Here is a 20,767-nt window from a genome sequence, read left to right on the forward strand (position 1 = left end):
GCCGCTTTTTTAAAGGGAGAGAGACCACGCCCCAATGGGCGGGTATCTCAGCGGCTATAGGCTGGAGGAGCGGAAGGACCTCCCGCAACAACTCAGTGTCATTATTGGAGAGCTGACAAGCCTAATGAAAGCATCTGATTACACTTGATTTTCCTTCACGTTATCTTTTACTGCCCGTGAATGTAAGCACTCCTACCTCTTACAATTTGGTAATCATATAACTGCATATCAAGCTAGCACAATTACCAGACCTTTGGAATCATGGTGAATTGTGTAGGTTCTCTTGGTTCTTTAGGAGATGACATATTGCAAATGGCAGATTTAGAAACCGCATGGCCTCCATAAATCTAGAATTCAATTTCTACAGCAAATTTCTCATACAAACTCATACACATATACATGTGTAAGAGCATGTGTCTACACATACACATGTACACATACACTTGTACACATACACATGCATGCACGCAAACACACACACGGGGGGAGGTGAGAATACCAAACATCAAGCTATTTTTCTAAAAATACTCTGACCAAGGTTACTGATACACAAAGTTACTGATTATACATCAGTGTTACTATGTATAATGTTTCAAATGTTGGAAATCAAAACATGGAATTTTGAGAGAAAGAAAAAGTCATTATTGGAATGTAGTTCCATTATTGGAACTACTCAAAACAAGCCCAAACTAGGTAGTTGTGAGGTTTACTTCAAGAGAATGCAATCAATGGTCTTACCCATCTTTGGATTGTTCAAGTTATAATAACAACCTGCTAGGGAAAATGTGCCTTCTGGTACAATATTGGCAAGACAGAAATTATTGCCTAGTATTGTAAACCAGTTCAAAGGTCCGTGACTGGAACTTTCCCCTAGAAGAGAGCCTGTTCTTATGTGACATGATATTGAATTGCCTTCTAAATATGATATACTCATACATGCTTATATTGCTTTTGGTCTTGGCACGATAAGCTTCTTCTTGCAGTGGGGGATGGTTAATGTAGAAAATCATTGTAGGTCGAAGTGTTGGGGAAAATAGATGCTGACTGCTTAGCTCTAAACAGAGTATCTATATCATTCCTTCTAAGGTTTAAGAAACATATGGAGGAGGGCGTAGAAAGTCTAACATGTAGAGGAGTGATTCAGTACAAGGTATGGTTACGGTACTCGTGAAGTCACAACAACAGTTGCTAACTGTATAAGACTTGAACAAGGCAGGAGATGTTGATATTCTGTCACGGTTTATAAACCCTCACCCCTGCCTGAGGAGCTACAGACAGTTAATGATGGGTGGGGGAGGCAGAGTCATGTGCTTTCCTGGTACACTACTAGTACATGGTCTCTACTCCAGCAAATAACCACCTTACCCATGCTCATGCAGGATAAATGCAGTGAGCTGAACACAAATAAACTATGGAAGGAGGGATACTTGGGTGGGAGAAGGAAACAGACTAGGTTCACTTGGAGAAATCAGGGGCTTAGAGAGGTAATGGAGGGTATATGATCAAAGAACAATAAAGGTATTAATTGTGAAAAAATAAAGTTATAAAAAAGAAAAAGTCAAATTGCATTTCTCAAGCCAGGACAGGCATTTCATCAAGAATGTTAATTTAAATTAGACCTCACAGACAACCTGTGTAAATTGTTCTTGCCAGAATCTCTGTCAATGGGTATTTTTGTGACTCTGAAAGAGAGAGAGCTAATCTACTGAGTACCATGGAGGTGTTGGTGCATGCTTTTGTGCATCTCGGCAACAATAGAAACATCTTGCAGCCAGAAGGTTTATTTTGGCTCATGATCTCAGGGGAGTCTTGTCAATCATGGTGAAGTTTACAGCTGGATTTCCTCAAATAAATGAGACACATAGGAAGCAGAGAAAGCAGGCCAGAGTCTGAACTGGACACCCTTTGAAATCCACTTCATCTATTAGGGCCCAGTTCCAAAGAATTCTAATACCTCCTCCAAACACTACCATCTGAAGACCAAGTTCAAAGCACAGGAACCTATGAGGGTCATTTCACATTCAAACTACAAGAGAGCACAGTCATGTGACCAGCTAACCAAGTTTAACCAAGTAGTGCATCTGCCTAACTCAAGTCCAAAGTAAACAAATGTACTAATTTTGTGGAGAATACAGAACTTTTGCCTAAAGTCCACAAAGATAAAAGAACAGGAAAGGAATTTAATGTAATTTGAATAAATATGCACTATTTGAATTTCCTCCACACAATGGACCCATGATTAAGTTTTGAATGAATCACTCCTAGGGACCACCCACTTTCTCATTTACAAGTTAAGCTTGTAAGGACTTTGGAAAAGAGGCTCTTAATTAGCATGCTCACAGACAGGTATGTGTCTAAATCTCCTACATGCAGCACTCCGGAGATGTAATGATGTGCTTGTTTAACTGAATAAGGGAATCTTATGTTTTTAGCAAAGAGAATACAATAATGTGAAGATTTTAGGTGGTGCAAAGGCCAGTGGAGGTTTTCCTGGTTTTTTTGTTTGTTTGTTTGTTTTTTGTTTTTGTTTTTGTTTTTGCTATTTGTGGCTATCTTTCTGTAGGAGGTAAAAAAAAATACTATACAACACCACTATTAGGCATCCTATGATTCTGCTTCTTTTTCCATGTTAATATTGACCTTAGAACCTTAGGCTGTATTTCAGTCTCCTTTGGTTTAGGTCCTGTGATTTACCCATTCCAGTGTGAGTCACTTTGGGGCTTGCTGACTGGAGGCTGTTACTATATCTGGCCTTAGAACAATTTAGCTCATCTCCCTTTGTTGATTATAGTCTTCAATAACTGCAGACTGCGCTATAAACACAGAATTCTGAGCTGGGTTAGAACTGCCTGGTGCAGCCCTGACCTTGTCCTTGTCCCTTCCTAGGAAGGTAAAGTCACACATGAAGAAGACGCTATCCAGGAAAGGGCTTGTCTGGCATAATTCCTTTTCTTTCCACTGGAAGCAGGATATTCTTCAAAGCTTTTCCCAGTGTCCTCTGAAGTATGCCATCTGGGATTGCCACACAGAGAGGATGGGGAATGCATAATCAAGATCTGATATGCCCTGGGGAGGCTCCTTATGATTAATACAAGATTTATTTTCTCCTTCTTTTTCTAAAGGAGGTGAGCAAATGCATTTGACAAAACTCCTACATGCCAGTGTGTCTGTTTCACTACTCAGAAAGATAGGCAGCTAGAGCATGGAAATCTGAATGGTAGTCTGGGGTGCAATGAACTCAAGTTTATGTCATCATTTTACCATGGGTGTGTTTTGCTATTCTGCAAGATGGAAGTAGTTTTTTGGGTTTGTTCATCAGTGAGCTTTATGTTGGAAAAAAAGCAAAAATAAAACAACAACAACACCCTAACTTTCTGAGCTATTAACAACCAAGCTGTAGTATCAGGGTTTCCTAAACCTATTGTGGCCCAGATTCTAATTCTTATATAAGCATTACACGTCCCTCACCAGGGATGAATAGGGCACACACAGGGAAATGTGAGTGAGAATGAGGAGCAAATATTCCAACTCCTTTCCAGTGTTCAGAGTTCTGCTATTATTCAGCGGCTTACAGACACTTAGCTTTCCATACACAATGCTGTGCATATTCAAACATGATGCAAAGTCCTTATTGTGTGCTTCCTCTGGCAGGAACTCCACTGTCACATCTGGTTTGTCCTGCAGGGATAACTTCTCAATGCTGTTCAAATCCGGTCACACACAGCCATCCCTATTTATCAGTGTGCTCTGCCTTCCCCTTCCTCCGCTGGCAATTTCATTTCCAGTCATACACTAGTGAGCGGAGTAGCAAGTGCTATTCACTCAGTTCTGCTGGTGATAATCCCACTGCAGCCCTCTTTATACCAGATTCACCACCTATGAGGACTCAGGACTTCAGATTCCTCTAATTCAAATTTCCCCCAAATTAAAGATTTCCAGATATAGGGATTTTATTCTTAGAGTCCTGTAAAGTCACTTAGCTGTGTTGCTTCAGAAGTAAAATTATAAGCCAAGGAATGTGATTAACTAAAGAAATCAAATAAAAATAAAGCATTTGCAAGATAAACTGACACCTGTGGTTGCTGCTACAAGCTAGCTCTTGAAGAGAAATTAAGCACTGTGCAGACTAGACAGAAAATTTTCTAGCAAATGTAAACAAAATCCACCAGCCACTGAGGGTCCAGTCACCAACTTTATACTCTCAAAATCGATTAGGTATATTCAAGAAACATGTGCTTCATTGTAATTTGGATGTTGGGTCAAGGGAAAGGGGGCGTGTTCGCTGGCTGTGGATACACAGGATGGCCTCAGGGTAATAATCTGTGTGCACCAAAGTTATGAGTTTAGACTGCCTCAGGGGAAATAGGAAAGTCAGATTTTTCCCAAGCTAATGAAAGCTATTAACATTGGTTACTTCAATGATAAGGAACTTATATGTTAGGGTTTTACATCTCTTAGCTTAACTTCATATCTTGCCATTAACCAGCTAGCTGCATTAGTAGGATGAATTATGTAACATACTAATTAAATGAGATAATATCTCTCCACAAGTATTACAATATTATTGTTCTCACTTATTAAGGATGCTCGCTTAGTGATAATTATGAAACCTGAAAGGCTTTGTTGCTCTACTATAAAGAATCTTTCCCTTATCACAATCCTGTTGGTCCCAAGTAGGTAGTCTCATGGGAAATGTGAGAAATTCAAGACAATTCCCAGAGTGTCCTTTTAAAATTCAAGTTACTAAGCCCAGCTTGATATGCAAGACTGTAATCCCAGCACTTGGAAGTCTGAGGCCAGAGAACAACCTAGGCAACTTAAAGAAGGAGGAAGAGGAAGAAGGGAAGGTGGAGGAAGATAATGGGGAGGAGAGAGTGGAGAGTAAAGGAAGGGAAAGGAGAAATAATAAAGAAGAGAGGAGAACAATAGAAGTAAGCTCTGGAGCTTGTACAGGGTCATAGAGCTTTTTTTGTTTTATCTTGAATGGTCACACAATTTTACAGTAGAAATTACAACTTATTCATATATCGTACGTATGGAAGGCCTGTGCACTCCTTACATGAATAGGTTTATGGGGCTAGTGAGAAGGCCAATGGGTAAAATGCTTTCTATACAAGCCTGATACCTTGGGACCTCTCCTACACACACGCAGAAACACACACACAGACTGACACATATAGACACACACATAGACACCCACATAGAGACACACACAGAGACAGACACACATAGACACACATACAGATACACACATATTGACAGACACACACATACGGAGACATATATAGACACACATAGATACATACAGACACACTGACACATAGACACACACAGACACCACACAGACACTCTGCTATGACTGTTGCTACTACTACTACTAATTTTTGAAAAAAATAGTTTTTTATTTTGCATCCATTTCTATAACTCAGTGCTAAATAAATGAAGCATATTCCAAACAAGTACAAGTGTTTTTTTTTATTTTGTTTTGTTTTTGTCGTTTTTTTTTTTTTGAAAAAAAAAACATATCTGTTATTCTTTACAACAGGACTTCAACTTAGTTATTTTTCAAGTACAAGTAAAATAAACTCCCACAGGCCATTCAAGACTGCATAACTGGTAATATGAAAGACTGAGATTTATCACCAGGTGGTTCACCTCTGGTTGGGTCATCCTCTGCTTGAGCCAGCCTTTTCTTTGGGCCAGCCTTTCCTTGGTCTAGCCTCCACTGCTTGGGCCAACATCCATAGACAAAACTTTCCTTTGGGAATTTGATCTCAAATTGTACCACAAATGTAAACCCACCCTGAGGTAGGAGGTCTGTGGTCTTTATTTAAAAATCAGTAAGAACCATAATAGTCATAGACAACTGGGAACCCTCATTATTAAGACTTCTTAATGCCTTTACACAAGGTGACATTTCCACCAGGAATTTATTTCTCAAACAAAAAAAAAGTGAGTCGGAAGTCCTTTTAGCCTCGAAAGAAGCTAAGTCTGACAGTCTTTTATTTCTGTGGAATCTTCCATAGATTTTTTTTCCCCATATATCCAGAGGTAGGGTTTCCACTCTTCAGATGGCAGCCTCCATCAAGAAGAGCCTTGGTTATGTATCTCAGACACCTGGAAATTAAAGTTATTTCCTGGAATATGTATTTGGACTTTTGTAGATTCTCAGTAGGTATTATTTTAATGTACTTATTGTAGACTAACTAATGGTCAAGTTATTTTTCCAAGTGGCCCAAAGAGTTATTCATAACAAGCTATCTTATTGCTTAGACCATAAACTGTAGCAAGAGAATATATTTCAAAGAGTATGATTTCCCAATAGAGCTCTCTACCCCTTATGAGGGTTTTGATGAAACAGACAAGCCTTTCCCCTTCTTTCTAGCTTCCTATCCTTTGAAACCATCTCTTTTGTTTCCAAGAAATCACCTACAGTTAGACTTCAGCAGAGACTGAAACACGCTCAATGTTCAAATTTCCGTCTCCAAAATTATGACCTAATGAATTCCTTTTGCTTTTTAAGGTGTCTGAAAGCTTGTTATAAGCAATGTGGGAAAAGGAACCCACTGTTCTTCTCATTCTATGATACTGTGGATGAGGAACCCGAGACAGTTCTTTTTTGTCTGTCTTTATGGTCTTATCCCTGTATGCCTCTGCCAGTTTGTCATTTTTATTGACTGAACAAAAAGAAGGGTAGCATCTTTTCGGTATTCCGCATAAGTGACACAGCACACATGTCTGATGAGTGCAGTGTTTACCACTCATCTTTAAAACATCCTGCCTCCATAAGACTGCTCTATTCCCCAGCCGCCTGAGCTGGTTATTACAGCCCCTGGCCCAGGAACCCTGACTGCACATTTCTAGCACACATCAAACACTCTGCCAGTGCAGCCCACGTTTGTTCCTGCACCTATTATTCCGCTGGAAAGCTCTTATTTTCCCAGTCCATCACTTTTCCATTGTTCTTTGGGATGAACACTGTCTACAATCATTCTCCGAAAGGTCACAGAGACACAATGGCTGCTGATGTCCTAAAAGAAAAATTTCATCATTTCTGACTAGAATTTATTGTGTACTTGGTGCTGATAGAATTAATTGATTGATCTTCCATGGTACAACATAGTTCGGGCTTCTTCTTGCTTTCAGCCTAAGAAAGGGCTTTAAAATTAAGAGCTCAGAAATGTTTTAAAAATTCTCCTACAATTAGAAGAACAAAATGATGATGCAGGTTTATGAGTTTGTCTACCTTTTATATCAAAACAGCATTGAACACTATATATGTACAGATATGTATGTATATATGTGCATACACATACAATCACACTCACAGATGCTCTTTGATAAAACTATATCCTAAACTAAAGACACTTGTAATATATATACCTAGGTTGATGAACACCACAACTGATCCTTAAGCAGTCTTAGGACAAATGTTTCATTTAATTTGTTGTTGGAAAACCATCCACAACTAAGCCAATAGTGAAAATGCTGAATAGCTCACATAGTTTATTAAATCTTTGGCTTAGAATTGGAATCAACAGTGTGTTAGCACTCACCACGAATGTGTGTTAAAAGACAGTACTTATTAAATGTATACCAGCTTTGCCCTGTGGTGATGGTGGATAACATGAGTTCTTGCCATCATCTCAAGGACAATGTATATGTATATGCACATTTGGTAGAAGAAGGGTGATGACTATGGAAATATCTCAGGCTTATGCAAGCTACAAAACTGTATGGATCGCCCACTTTCCAACCACAGAGAACTAACTAGCTCTTCATTTTCTATATTTTGTTTTGAAATTCATGAGAAAGAAATTAATTTATGTCATATTTAAAAGATAAAATGATGCAAATTCAATTTAAAGTCATTCCTCTGGTATTACCAGTATGGGGACAGTCACCTATCAACCACTTGAACATAGCATCAGTGGGATTTAAAAAATCACTAGCTTTAAAAGAGCCCAGTCTCATCCATGTGTGCCTCAACTTTCTTACCTATAATCTGTGACAGCATCTGGAGCCACCGAAGAGATTAATTATGATTGAACATATTTATTACATAAATTATATTGCTATATTAATTTACTTCTCACACACACACACACAAAGCAAATACTGCAGCAAAAGGACAATGAGAAATGAAGATCTAGCAGGCTTTCACTCACTAGTTAACTCAGTAAAATCATGCAGAAACAATTACATCACAAAAGAACAACCGTGTCTGTGTCAGATCAAAGCCTTGTTCATTAGGGTCACATCACCTCTGCCTGATCTGAAAATTCAGACGTTGTGTGAAGAAGCCCCTAGCACATGATTCGTGCAGGTCCTGGCTATTGCTGCAGGTCCTGGCTATTGCTGCAGGTCCTGGCTATTGCTGCAGGCCCTGGCTATTGCTGCAGGTCCTGGGCATTGCTGCCTCTCTCCTACAGATTGTGGTGCTGAAGCTGAAGCCCAGATTTTCACTACACTCAAGTAATTTCACCTAAACTCTTGCTCTCATTTTCTAGTGCCCCTGAGATGTCATCTAAGTAGTTTAATATTGTTTATTCATTTTTTTCCTCATTGGAGAACAGCACACAAGACAGAGAATATCTTCATGCAATTTGACTGATAGATGCTTTTGGTGTGATATAACCTATTCACTTACTAAGTGTATTTATCCACAGTAAACAGGGTGATTTTTCTCACACACTACACAACTCCCCTGATTTGAGAGGCAATGTTCACTTTTAGTTAATGCCAATGAACTGAAAGAGTTCCAAACTCTGTGAAGAGGTGATATCTAGACTTTCACGTTCATTGGAGGCATTCCCATTAAGGTAGACATCCACTGCTGCCCTCTCCCTCAGACCACCGATCTGATATGCCTAATACAGGAGCCTGGAGCTATCTCTTTCAGATTCACCTCAGGAGATGCTCGTTCTCACACAATGAAGAGCATATTGTGAGAACCACTAATCGGAGGACACATACATTCTCTGAAAATGAGAGGTGAAATTGCCTGGAAAATTTTGGATTTCTAATGGAAGTTTCAATTTGTCCTGTCTTCAACTGATGTATTTTTTTATTTACTTTGAGGATATTTTAATGGCACACATCCTTCCATCTTATTAGACTAAGTAGTTTCAACGTTCTTATTAGTACTTCTTTTTATTACAGATTGGTAATTTACCAGTATATATGTTTATCATGTGCATGCCTGGTACTTTTTAGGCCAGGAAAGAGCACTGGATACTGTAGATGGAGCGGCGGGCTGCATTCCCACCTACCGACTTCTGGCCGCCTGCTAGCTTTACCCAAAATAATTACACAGAAACTATTCTTTTAAACACTGCCTGACCCACTAGTTTCAGCCTCTTATTGGCTAACTCTCACCTCTTGATTAACCCATTTCTATTAATGAGTGTATCACCACAAGGTGGTGTCTTACCAGGAAGATTCTTAACCTGCCTCCATCTCGGAGAGGAGAGCTATATCATCTGCCTGACTCGGCTTCTTCCTCCCAGCATTCTGTTCTGTCTTTTCTGCCTACCTAATTTTCTGCCCCATTAAAGGGCCAACTCAGTTTCTTTATTAACCAATGAAAGTAAGAGATAGACAGATGACCTTCCTCCACCAGAATACCCTGAAACTGGAGTTAAAATGGGTTATGAGCTGCTATGTGGATGTTAGAACCTAGGTCCTCTAGAAGAGCAGCCAGTGTTCTTAAGCACAAAGAAATATTTCTAGCTGCCATTAGTAGGTTACTAATATACTTTTATTCTTTATTTTTGTGCTGTATGTGTTTTTATATGGAAATTTGATTCTATATAGTATTGGAATTTTGCTTATGGAGTCATTCTCAGAACAGACTGAGATTTGTGTATATTCTTTCTAGAAGAAAATGGGCTAATCATTGCAATTCATTCAAAGTCTAGATTACCATAATTGTATAACATGCATTGCTTGAATATTGCTAAACACAAGGTTAACTCATAACATGTAAGTACTTATAATATCACCAGAGGCTTCTTTCATTCTCAGACATACTGTTTGGGCTTATGACCCACAATGCTTTAGAGTGGACAGCTGAAGTAAAGATGTGTGTAGTACATTAAAAAGCAAGGATTTAGTACATTTCTAAAAACATTCTAAACTATGATGTCAGGAAAAGAGCAATTTCCCACTTTCCTTGTGAATTTATTTGTCCATTTCTCTCTGTGGAAGAAAAGAAAAAATCGACACTCTCCATAATAATTGGGTCTCTCAAATATATCTTCCTTTTGCCAAGATGTCACTTCAATTTTTCATACTTCTTCCTGTTTCTTTTGTAATGCAGAGATTTTTCCCCATTTCTTACTCAATGCCAAAGGCTCAGCTACTGCAAAGATCATCAAGAAATGATCTTGAGCATGAGAAAGAGGAACTTATGTATTTTTAAGGCAGAAAGAAATACTTGTGTATTTTAAGGTTGTGAGCTTTTCTTTTGATTCAAACCTTTCTTTACCATGCACACAGCATTCTAAAAACTCTCCTGTGCTGGGCTCCTACCCTCTCTGACACTCCAGCCTTCTCTAGACCATTTGACAACACTCAGCCTGGGCCTTGCCCCTGGGGAACTGCTGAGTAGGAGCAGTTAATTGTCCTCTCTGTGCCTAGACTTGACAGTATGCTTTTCCTCACTGATGATGCACCCCTGTGGGTCTGCCATTATCAGGAGAGCTTAAACAAGAAACTCTGTTCAATGAACTCTTCTCAAAGCCATTGACGAGACGTTGTTAGATGATATTTTTAATAACGTTATTTTTTTTCAGTCTTAATCATATTGCCAACACAATTTGGAAGCTCTAGACATGAACTGGATAATGTGACCCTGATTTCTTTTTCCTTGAGAATGTCCCAGACATTTAAATTAGTCTTCCCAAGTGGGAATTGTTTTGATATTAAAGAGCTGGCTCCTGCACCGTATTACCAATAGCTTTCTTCATTGATAAGGAGAAAACAACTTCATAATTCAAGATAGGCTTGAACTTCAAAATATCTTTCTCATGGGTCCTAACTTGGTCTGTGTAAACTAGTGTGAGAAGGGTGTTATTAAAGATCACTTTCTAAAGTACAAGATCATTTTCGTAAAATAAGCCTTGCCAAAACCTTTCAATCATGTAATAATAGTGATGGTGGTGTGTTGAACTGTGTTTCTCTGAGCTGGCCATTTTTATTTGCATACATTATCATAATTGATCCTCTTGACAATCTTATGAGAGAGGCATCGTTAACATCTTTCCATGGACCAGAGAAAGGTGACAAAGAGATGTTAACTGCTGTTCTAAATTCCTGTGATAATAAGACTCTGATTTTGTAATTTGAGAATTTAATTTCAGGTAATAAGGCAGACTTCATGACTCCTTTCCCCATTCCCCTCCATCATCCATTTAATGAATAAACAGCTGGTAGGTAGGTAAGTGTTTGTTGACCCGAGGATGATGCCTTAAGATTACGACTTTAGGAATTCTCACCCTCTTCTTGGCTAGAGAAGGGCACAGTCCCCATAGGAGACATAAGAATTCTCACCCTCTTCTTGGCTAGAGAAGGGCACAGTCCCCATAGGAGACATAAGAAATTCTAAATTAATCCTCACTGACATCTTACTTAGTTGGACTACAAAGCCCTGGTGTGGCAGTGATCAAGTCCTTAAGTGACTTTCTAAGAAACAGATGTACAACTGAAAAGAAGGGGTAGGTGGGCGACCAAGTGACCACAATCTTCAATTATTTAGTTATCAACAATGATGAGAATCCAGAGTCCAGTGTTTTCTTTTTAGGAGCTATCAGATGAGGTTACTTCACATTTCCATGAAAGCCCTCCACCGTCTCCTCCCCTGGAGAAGAATACTAGCATAAATTAGACTATACTTGTCTAGAATTTTGAAATTAATAAATGTATTTATCTTCAGTTTTAATAAACTTGCTAAATGGCATGTTACTTGTCTGCAGTGTCCTAAGCAACACGCCAGATATGTAGCCTATGCTACCTCTGTCTTAGCATTTACTGAGGGACAAGGTGTAACTACATGCTACACTCTGAAATATACTTAAACATCTTTTACTTAATCTTGATGTTACTACCATAGATTTAACTCCTGAGGAATACTTGTGCAAATGTCTAGGATGCACATTTGTATGAAGTAGCTTCAACAAACAGATCTCAGTGGCATAAAAAATATCACTTTACATTATAGTATAAGGATCAACAGTCACCACTTTGGCCATAGCTTTTCAGAGTCAATTGTATACAACAGCAAAAAAAAAAAAAAAAAAAAAACCTAATGGCTCTTCTTCAGAATCTAAAGATGACCTGGGATAGTTTGGGCATAGTTCTCATTTCTGAAATTAACAAAACACAGAATGAGAAGGCTCATCTCCTTGCTGTAATTTCCTTTGCTGATAGACTGCTATATATCAGGGTGATGTGTGGTCAGAGATAGACCTTTAATATTGTAATGTGGGATTCCCCTCTGTATGCTGTGAATACAATTGGTTGATTAATAAAGAAAACTGCCTTGGCCTGTTGATAGGGCAGGACTTAGCTTGGCAGTAAAAACTAAACTGAATGCTGGGAGAAAGAAGGGCAGAGTCAGAGAGAAGACATGTAGCCCTGCTGGAGACAGATACCAGAACTTTAGCCGATAAGTCACAACCATGTGGTGACAAAGATTAATAGAAATGGGTTAAATTAAAATAGTTAGCCAATAAGAAGCTAGAGCTAATGGGCCAAGCAGTGATTTAAATAATATAGCTTCTGTGTGATTATTTCAGGACTGAACAGCCAGGAACAAACAAACAGCCTCCTTACAACACTGCTTGATATTTACAGAAAATAAAATCCTCCTAAAACATTGTAGGAACCAGTTGTTCTCCTGTTCCCTGATAACAAAAGAGCTTTGTCATTGAGCAGAGTGACATGACAGAGGAAAGCCCTTAGTTCTGGGGACTGCATTACTTTCCCTCTGTGTCCTTAGAAAATCTCACTTACTCTAAACCTCAGTTTTCTGTCTTTAAAATGTAGAGCTTTGAAGTAGAACAGAGCCTTTACTGAAAGCTTGTCTCCCAACAGTAGACTCTTTAAAGTATACTTGGATGAATCCAAACACCTGCAAACAACAGGAGATAAGACATTACTGCAGTGCAGCCCCATCCCTACTTGAATGGCATCAGCTAGCGTCTTTGAGCACATTCACAGAAGATCCTGATTACTCAGATGATCTTCAGTTTGTGTCTGAGTGGAGTCATTTACTGTTGACCACTCTGTGTCTGTCCCCTATTTTCATGAAACTAAGTTCATGTGAGTTTTTGTGACTGTCTCCTTTCCTCTGTCAGGTTTAGTGTGAACTCTACTTTTTAATTTCTCTTACTCACACATCACCTCCCAATCAATGATGCACTTACTTGACACATGTCATTGGCAACAAACTCTCATACACTTAAGAGACTTATAGGTTGAAAAAGATAAGCTTTTCATGTCCATTTTTAACCATTGCTGTGCATAATTCAGTAATCATATATGTAGATTAAGGACACTGTTGCTCTAAGTCTGCTCAGGGGGTGGCTGCTCTAGGAACCTGCAGACAGTGATTCTTTAGACCCTGGAGTAACTGAGCTTCTTTTTCCTTAGTGATTTTCAAAATGTTTTCTATTTTATAATTATTTCTTGATGTAATGTTTTCTATAATTTTTCTGAATGTTTATAAATTTTAAAGATTAATAACGGATGATGGAAACAATAAACAAGTTGAAAATCAAGTCAAACAAATTTTGAAATCTATCTACCCATGAATTGAAAACAACCTATCTTATTTATTCACTGACACCTGTGCTCATGTTCATGACTTTGATATTATGATTTACACAGTGTACATGCAATTACATCGTAAACAGAAACCCAAATAGCTAAATATATGCTTTTGAGCTAAATCACATTCTACATGTTTAAAGTAAGTACCTCTAATTTTCATAATGTTCAGCAGGGAACACAGAACAAGCCAGACACTGTGACAGTAGAGCGCTCTTTAGAACAGGGGCCCAGATAGGAAGTCACAGTCACTACCCCTGAGTCTTTTCTCTCTACCTACCATTCTTTGTTTTAGATGACAAGAGTGTCACACACTGGGTGTCATCCAAATGATATGCATTTCAGATTTACCTTATTTTCCTATGTCAGTACATAAGAATTTTATGAAAACGTTGTCATAGGTAATAACAGTTTCACGAGCTACTTACTTTCTTTCATGAATACCCTAAACTCTTCTCATGAATTAGTTCAGCTTTTACAACTTTGTTTGGTGGTTTCTATGACTAGTGCTGTCTACTACATAAAAAAAGTCTTCACATGAAGATAAACCATTGTCTAAAGTCTTTCTGTTACCACATGCTCCATGATGTTGAGACTGAAAACACTCTTCATCTTGCTGTCATTGGAAAGTAGACATTACAACTGAAACTTCTGAGTTGGTATAATTTATTCTCTCCTAATTCACACTTGGAACTTCATATAAAATGATGGTTAGTACTTATTCAATTTATGCAATATATAATAATAATTGCATTCTTGTCTCGATAGACGATATATAGTTATAACTAATCAACCTTATTGGTGAAATGATTCAGGTGCTGTGTGACTGACAGACAGAAAACTCATTTTGTGAAAATAAAACATCACAGAAAATACAAAAAAAAAGAATGTTCTTATGTTTTCTCCTTATATGAACTTCCAATGGAAGAAATCATACTTTTAAATACTACCTGTCTTATGAAATAGCTTCAATAATTGAGCCCCATCTATTAAAGTGACTTTTAGCAACTCTTCTCACAGTTACTCAGAAACAGTTATACACATTATGTCACCAATCACACAGGAGAAAATGTCACTTCACAGCTCAGCAATCCCAGACCTTCCAAGTAGGAAGATCAAGTTCATCCTTTCAATTGCACAGATTTTGATTTGGTACAATTGTACAATCAACACATAAAGGTTTAAACTGTTGCTGCCATTGTTCACAGAGAAAATGTAATCTACAAAGATATTCCCAAAACTGGCACTTTAAAGAGTGCTACTGGAAATAGGTTCTTAGGGCTGGAATTGCTGCCTCAGGAGCAAATACAGTCTCTTTCGCACATTCCTGTTAAAGACACTTCTGTGATCCATTTACACAAAGGGATACAATTCTTTAAAAGTGTGTGCATCAGACTCCCTGTGTGAAGGACTTGGGTGGGGAAACTCACAGTACCTCACACCATTTCACTGTAGTTAAAGGAGACTTCCTTCCTATACCAAACACATTTTCTTAAAAGTGTCTACATACAAATGAGTTTGCTGGTGTCCTCTCTCCTATGGCATATACAACAGCTTCATCCTGAGGTTGGAATGATGCACAGAAGATGTGGGAGCCTTGGGCATTCATTGCTGGAAATAGATTCCCACGGAAGCATGGGGTACAGCTGCTGATGAGCCCAGAGGAGACCTCACAGGTGACTCCTACTGCGATGACAATAAGCGACCATCTGTTCAAAATGGTACCTGATAGAGAACCATCAGAAGTTGGTAGACCTTCACTCCTCCCCTGCTATGCCTTGCTCCTCAAGTCACTTCAAATCTCACATTCCAAAGGCATCAGCGGCACGAACACAGCATCAAAGAACCAAGGTTCAGAACTAATGCCCAAGCCTCCTCCAGTACACCAGGGATCCTTTTCAGGAAGAACTTTCGAAGAACTGACCTCCCACCACCCTTTCAGTCCCCACATTTCCTGTTTCTGAAGTGTAGGTAATGCCTTGGAATAGCAATTCAATCCTCCTGCAGAATGAAACCGTTTGAAAAGTACAGCCATTCTCTCCAAAAGCTCTTCAACCTTCCCATGCATTTGTGTTATTTGACCACATGCATTTGTGCACATATTAAGTGGATCTCTGTATTAGCTACATTTTCAAACCATTAGCTTGACTGTACCCTTGAATTTCTATGTGCTTTCTAAACAACAAAGACAATATGCCAGGAAATTGAAGTCTTTTTTTTTTCTTTAAAGCTCAATGGGGCTCACTGTGAAAACAGAGGAAAATGCTTGTCAGAATGAACATTCATGTTTCTTTTAGAACAAATGAAGTAAGTCTAAGCTAGGAGTGTTGATATTGTTCATGTTTGATGTCTATGGGGTCTCTAATTGTAATGGTAAGGGGGAGAGCAAACAGAATAGACAGCTACCAATCTTTCCTATTTAAAAGGCAGAACGAATTATCTGAGAATAACCACTAGAACACTACTCTGACAGCTAGAGCACTACTATAAAGCACCTTTCTTCTTCCAACTATAGCATCTGTTTCAAAGCAGTCATTCTTTCCCTTCTAGACAGAGGTGAACACCAGGCCTACAGCAGACAAAGCAAGCAGTTCTGAGGAACTCCACTGGGAGAGACACATGTCTGGACAAATGTTCTTCCACATTAGAGTTTCAGCTCCACATTCCTTAAAGTGAGAAGGAACTTTAGAATCAACAAGTGATGATTGTTACCCTCTGTGGATTTAGCCATCGTAGTGTAAGCATGTGAGATGCAACTGCTTCATATAAAGAACACTAAGAAAGTTAACAGAAAACCCTGTCACCGGTGACCGTGGTTGAGCCATGCAGTGTTGCTCAACAGTACAGCAGGCCAATGATGACTAACGTGACTGTCTTCACAGAGGTTTGCAGTCTGGGTTTTAACCTTTATGCTTGCCATGTGACAATAAGAACTGCTGAATACGGGAAGAGGAATGGACTTCTGTGAGAGTCCTTTAAAGCCCATTCTCTTCTGCAAGTGACACACGGACAGTGTCACACTCATTTTCAAGAAAGTGAACCATTAGAAGGTGACCTGGGGATCTAGTCCAATAAAATGGCTCAGAGCAGTTACGTAAATGGTTACTAATTATGGAAATTCATTTTTCAAGTCCATCTTGTATCTTTTGTAAAAGTCAAATGCCAACACTAGAGAATGCTCCTTTCTATTTTCAAATCAGAATAAGTTTGTATTTTTTAATAAAAGTGTTGACCTTCAGTCTTAATGATATTTATAGAAATTAACACTTTCATAGATAGGGAAGTGATGGTTCTTGGTTTACAGAACTAAAACAAGGTTTGAGTGGAGGCTATAGAGTTTGTGTACTCCAATGGCAGCTGCTTTAAAGAACAAAAGGACTACAGGATCTCAAGAGATGCTTACTGCCCTGCATGCCACTGTGGGTTTGGTTTCCCTGCCACCATTAACTGTTTAATGACTATGTTGACTGGCATCTACCTAAATATAAATTTTAGAACTTTTCCTTCTTCAAAAGAACACAGAAATAATTATTAAAGCAGAAGGTGGGAGCAAATGACTAGGACCCGGAGACTAACTTTATTAGTCTCTTGGCACATATCGTAGTGTTCAAAAGAAGCAATGGGAACCAAAGTGGATTTCTGTGAAAACCATAAGAACACTATAAATTGCAATAACAAGCAAATCTTTAGAAGAAATAAAACTGAAGTTTGATTTCAGTCTTGTAAAGCCACTTGGTTCTGTTCAAGAAAGGCAAAATTTATCAATTTTTGGAGCTAAATGGAGCAGTTTCTGCATGGAAAGAAAAAGCAGGTTAATGCTGGCCTGAAAGAAACATGTGCAAGAAACAGAAGCATGGATTCAACATCTTTTAAGAGCGCGTGAGCCTGCTTCCCCCTTCCATCTGAATCTTGTATAGTTGTGTGTTTCTCCTTTAGTTTTGGTGACTTACACAAACAGATATTGTCTCCATTCATGCGAATTTGAAAGAACCCACACCCTGTGCGTGTTATTTTATTTCTCGGAGGCCAAGGGAAAGGGATTGCTGCCAGTAGGGTGCTCAAGGCTTGCCGAATAAATTCAGCCCTGGGCACTGAATCAGGCCACTCTTGTGCTGTGCCAATGGGAGAAGAAAACAAACCCATCACCAACTTTGAGACTACACCCCAGCAGCAGTCACAAAGCACTTCTGTCAGTGCATTTGAAATCTCCACTAAAAAATGGGTCCTCTGTACTGGGGCTGAAATTCTCATCCGTGGCCAAGTGATGGAGCACAGTGCCCCATTGTTTCCAGCTAGGTTCTCCTCTGCTTCAGTACCGTCTTCTAACTCTAAACACAGCCAAAGGAAGTCACCTGCCACCAAGTCCATTTAAGAGTTCAGACAGGCCATCCACGGAGTTTGGGGACTACTGCACAAGTCTTAGCATCTTCTGCTTTCTCTGGCTCCCTGAACCTTAGAATTCATTCCACGGGGTACTGGAGTTCCCTAATTACCAGCAGAGGTCTAACATAAACATAAAGCACTCCCTAGGGACATTCCCTCTCTCCCTACTTTCTCTTTATGGTGTCCTACTTTAGCACGTTCGCTGTTCCTGACTACAGGGCTCTGGGGGTGGGGGTGGGGTGTCTTCATTTTACTCTGAAGGGAAGCTCTTGATACCCAGAGCTAGGCAATCCTAAGACTTTCTCCAAGGGGGCTGGGGGAACTATAGAAGGGCTCCTCTCTCTCCAAAGATTCAGAGTCTTAATCACTCAGCTAACATCTTGCTTAGGCGGGAGGTGCCTCCCCCCTGACCAGCGCAGCCTCCTGGCTTGGGGGTCTCACGTTTCTGGACTCACCTGGTGCTGAAGACGAGTGCAGGCAGCAGGGACAGCAGGTAGTGTGCAGCGTTGAATTTCATGTCTCTGTCTTCTGGGGCACTCCTTCACTCACCGCTACTCTTTTGCCTCCTCTGGTCTGGTTGGTCGCTACTCGCCGTCCTCTCTTCTCGGGAAGCCCTCTCCAGAGACCCACGAACACACTGACAGAGGCGTTGTGAAGGCAAGGACTAGAGAGCGGGTATCTTCAGGAGTGATGTCACCGGCGAGCCCTGCCGGGATGGTCCAGCGCTGTGGTCAGGGCGCACAGCGCGGGTGTATCCGCTGGCGGAGGAAAGGACCCGCGTCCAGGTCGCTCCTCCGGTAGCCAGTTGCACTTGGTCACTCCCGTGCGCACTGAAGCAGATCTCCTCTTCCCAGCTCCCACTGAAGACCGGAGGGGAGGGCGGTGGCAAGGACCAATCTCTTTCTCCAGTAATTGAGCTGCCGTGCTCCGCAGAGTGAGAGACAGTTCGCTGGGAAGGACTCCAGACTCTTCAGGGTCCGGAGCAGACCAGCCTGCAAGCTTTTGCAGAGATGTTGCTTGGAGAGTAAGCTTAAAATACTGCGCCGATTAGATGCATAATGGCTTGCCTGCTGCGGACGGAGAGTAGCAGCCGCCGCCAGTGCAGACCAGAAGCTGGCTCTTACCCACAGGAGGTTAGGAGGTTTCTATCATGGAAATGGGCAGGGACTAACACAAAGTCCGCTGCTCTTGGTTCTGGTGCGTCCGGGTTTTCTCTTCTCTGGTCTCTGCGCCTGTCAGCTGCTCAAGGGTGTACAGCTGGCTGCCCAAGTTCATGCACCTTCAAGGATCCTTTTCCTGTAGGCAAACTCCTCAGCAAGATCACAGAGACAATCGTTATTAACTCTATGGTAGGGGGAGGAAGCAGAGGACTCTAGATGCCACTGCGTTTTGGTGAAGTTTCTAAATGTTGCATTCCAAGCACGGAGTGTTTAACAAGCTTTATTTAGGGACTTTTGTCAGAAAAGGGAAACACACAACTTTAAAGCAATCTACCATTTTGAAAAATCAGTTTTAAAAGAAAGGCGACTTTACCCACAGAGATGTGAAACTCCAAGGTCTTCACATCAGAGGTCGTGTGTGTGTGTGTGTGTGTGTGTGTGTGTGTGTATGTGCTATAAGAAGATGGACATGGCATTCCTCTCAAGAGTCAGTGTACTAAAGTAGCACTACAATTTTCCTACAAAAATGTGAGGAAAACAGGGATTGCCAGTGTCTTGACGGAGATTTTGTTTCCTAAACAAAGAACTAGGTATCTATCCCAAGTCCTATGACAGCCTAGCTGCTTCTGCGAATGTGACAACTGAAGTTTGTCTGCACTAAAAGAGTCAGGCACATGCAAATTTCAGAGGATGAAGGGCGGCAGATGCTGTCCCTAAGGCTCAGTTGATGACCGTGTTCTCTCCAGGCAAGCCATTTAGAAGGAAAATCCCAAAGAATAACCTGCTATAAACTCAGTATTGAAGACGTACTTGATGATAAAATAGCGTATTTATTACTCTAAAATGTGTGGAAATGCAATGTATTTCATTCAAATGTACTGTTTTGTTCTGATTTCCTTACTGAAGAGGCTAAACTTAAAAGTGCACTGACTGAAGAAATTTATTGTGAGAATCTCAAGTTATTAAAATGAAGTATTAATATTTTAAGTGAAAGTCAACCCTTTGGCAGTAGGAACATCTACAATAGTTATAGCTATAGTCTGACATAAAGTAGCTCCCTCCTGAATTGGATTTTAGGAGGAAAAAAAAAGAAAACAACAATAATAACCCTATAATAATTTAAAGTTCAGTTTTCAATGGGAAGGAGACCCAGAGAGTTTTGTTTTGTTCTGCTGTGTAACCTAGGCAATCCTCAAATTTGCAGCAATTCTCCTGTCTCAGCTTCTTGAATGCTGCCAAGCTTATTTTTAAAGGTGACTCTCTAAGTTGTATGTTAATAAGAGTATACCACTTTGCAATAATAACAAAAATGTATATAACAAGAAATAACACTCATTTGAAGGATATAATTCTGCTTATTATACACCAAGTTTGCCCTTAATATTTTAATGTCC

At 39.9% G+C, this 20,767-nt stretch overlaps 1 protein-coding gene across 2 annotated transcripts in view; it reads right to left on the reverse strand.

The window, feature by feature from the left end:
• The window catches only part of LOC101994209 (leucine zipper protein 2), a 388,597-nt gene extending 368,901 nt beyond the window's left edge, over window positions 1-19,696 (reverse strand). Inside the window, exon 1 of one of the 2 annotated variants that reach the window (XM_005358954.3) lies at window positions 18,669-19,641. In XM_005358954.3, the coding sequence (XP_005359011.1) occupies window positions 18,669-18,730 (62 nt within the window). In that variant the 5' untranslated portion in view covers window positions 18,731-19,641. Of the gene's footprint in view, window positions 1-18,668 lie in introns of both variants that reach the window. The other variant, XM_026785121.1, reaches the window with a different exon arrangement.
• Window positions 19,697-20,767: the final 1,071 nt, after the last annotated feature.

The sequence above is a fragment of the Microtus ochrogaster genome, linkage group LG1 (genome assembly GCF_000317375.1).
Source record: "Microtus ochrogaster isolate Prairie Vole_2 linkage group LG1, MicOch1.0, whole genome shotgun sequence".
NCBI lineage: Eukaryota > Metazoa > Chordata > Mammalia > Rodentia > Cricetidae > Microtus > Microtus ochrogaster.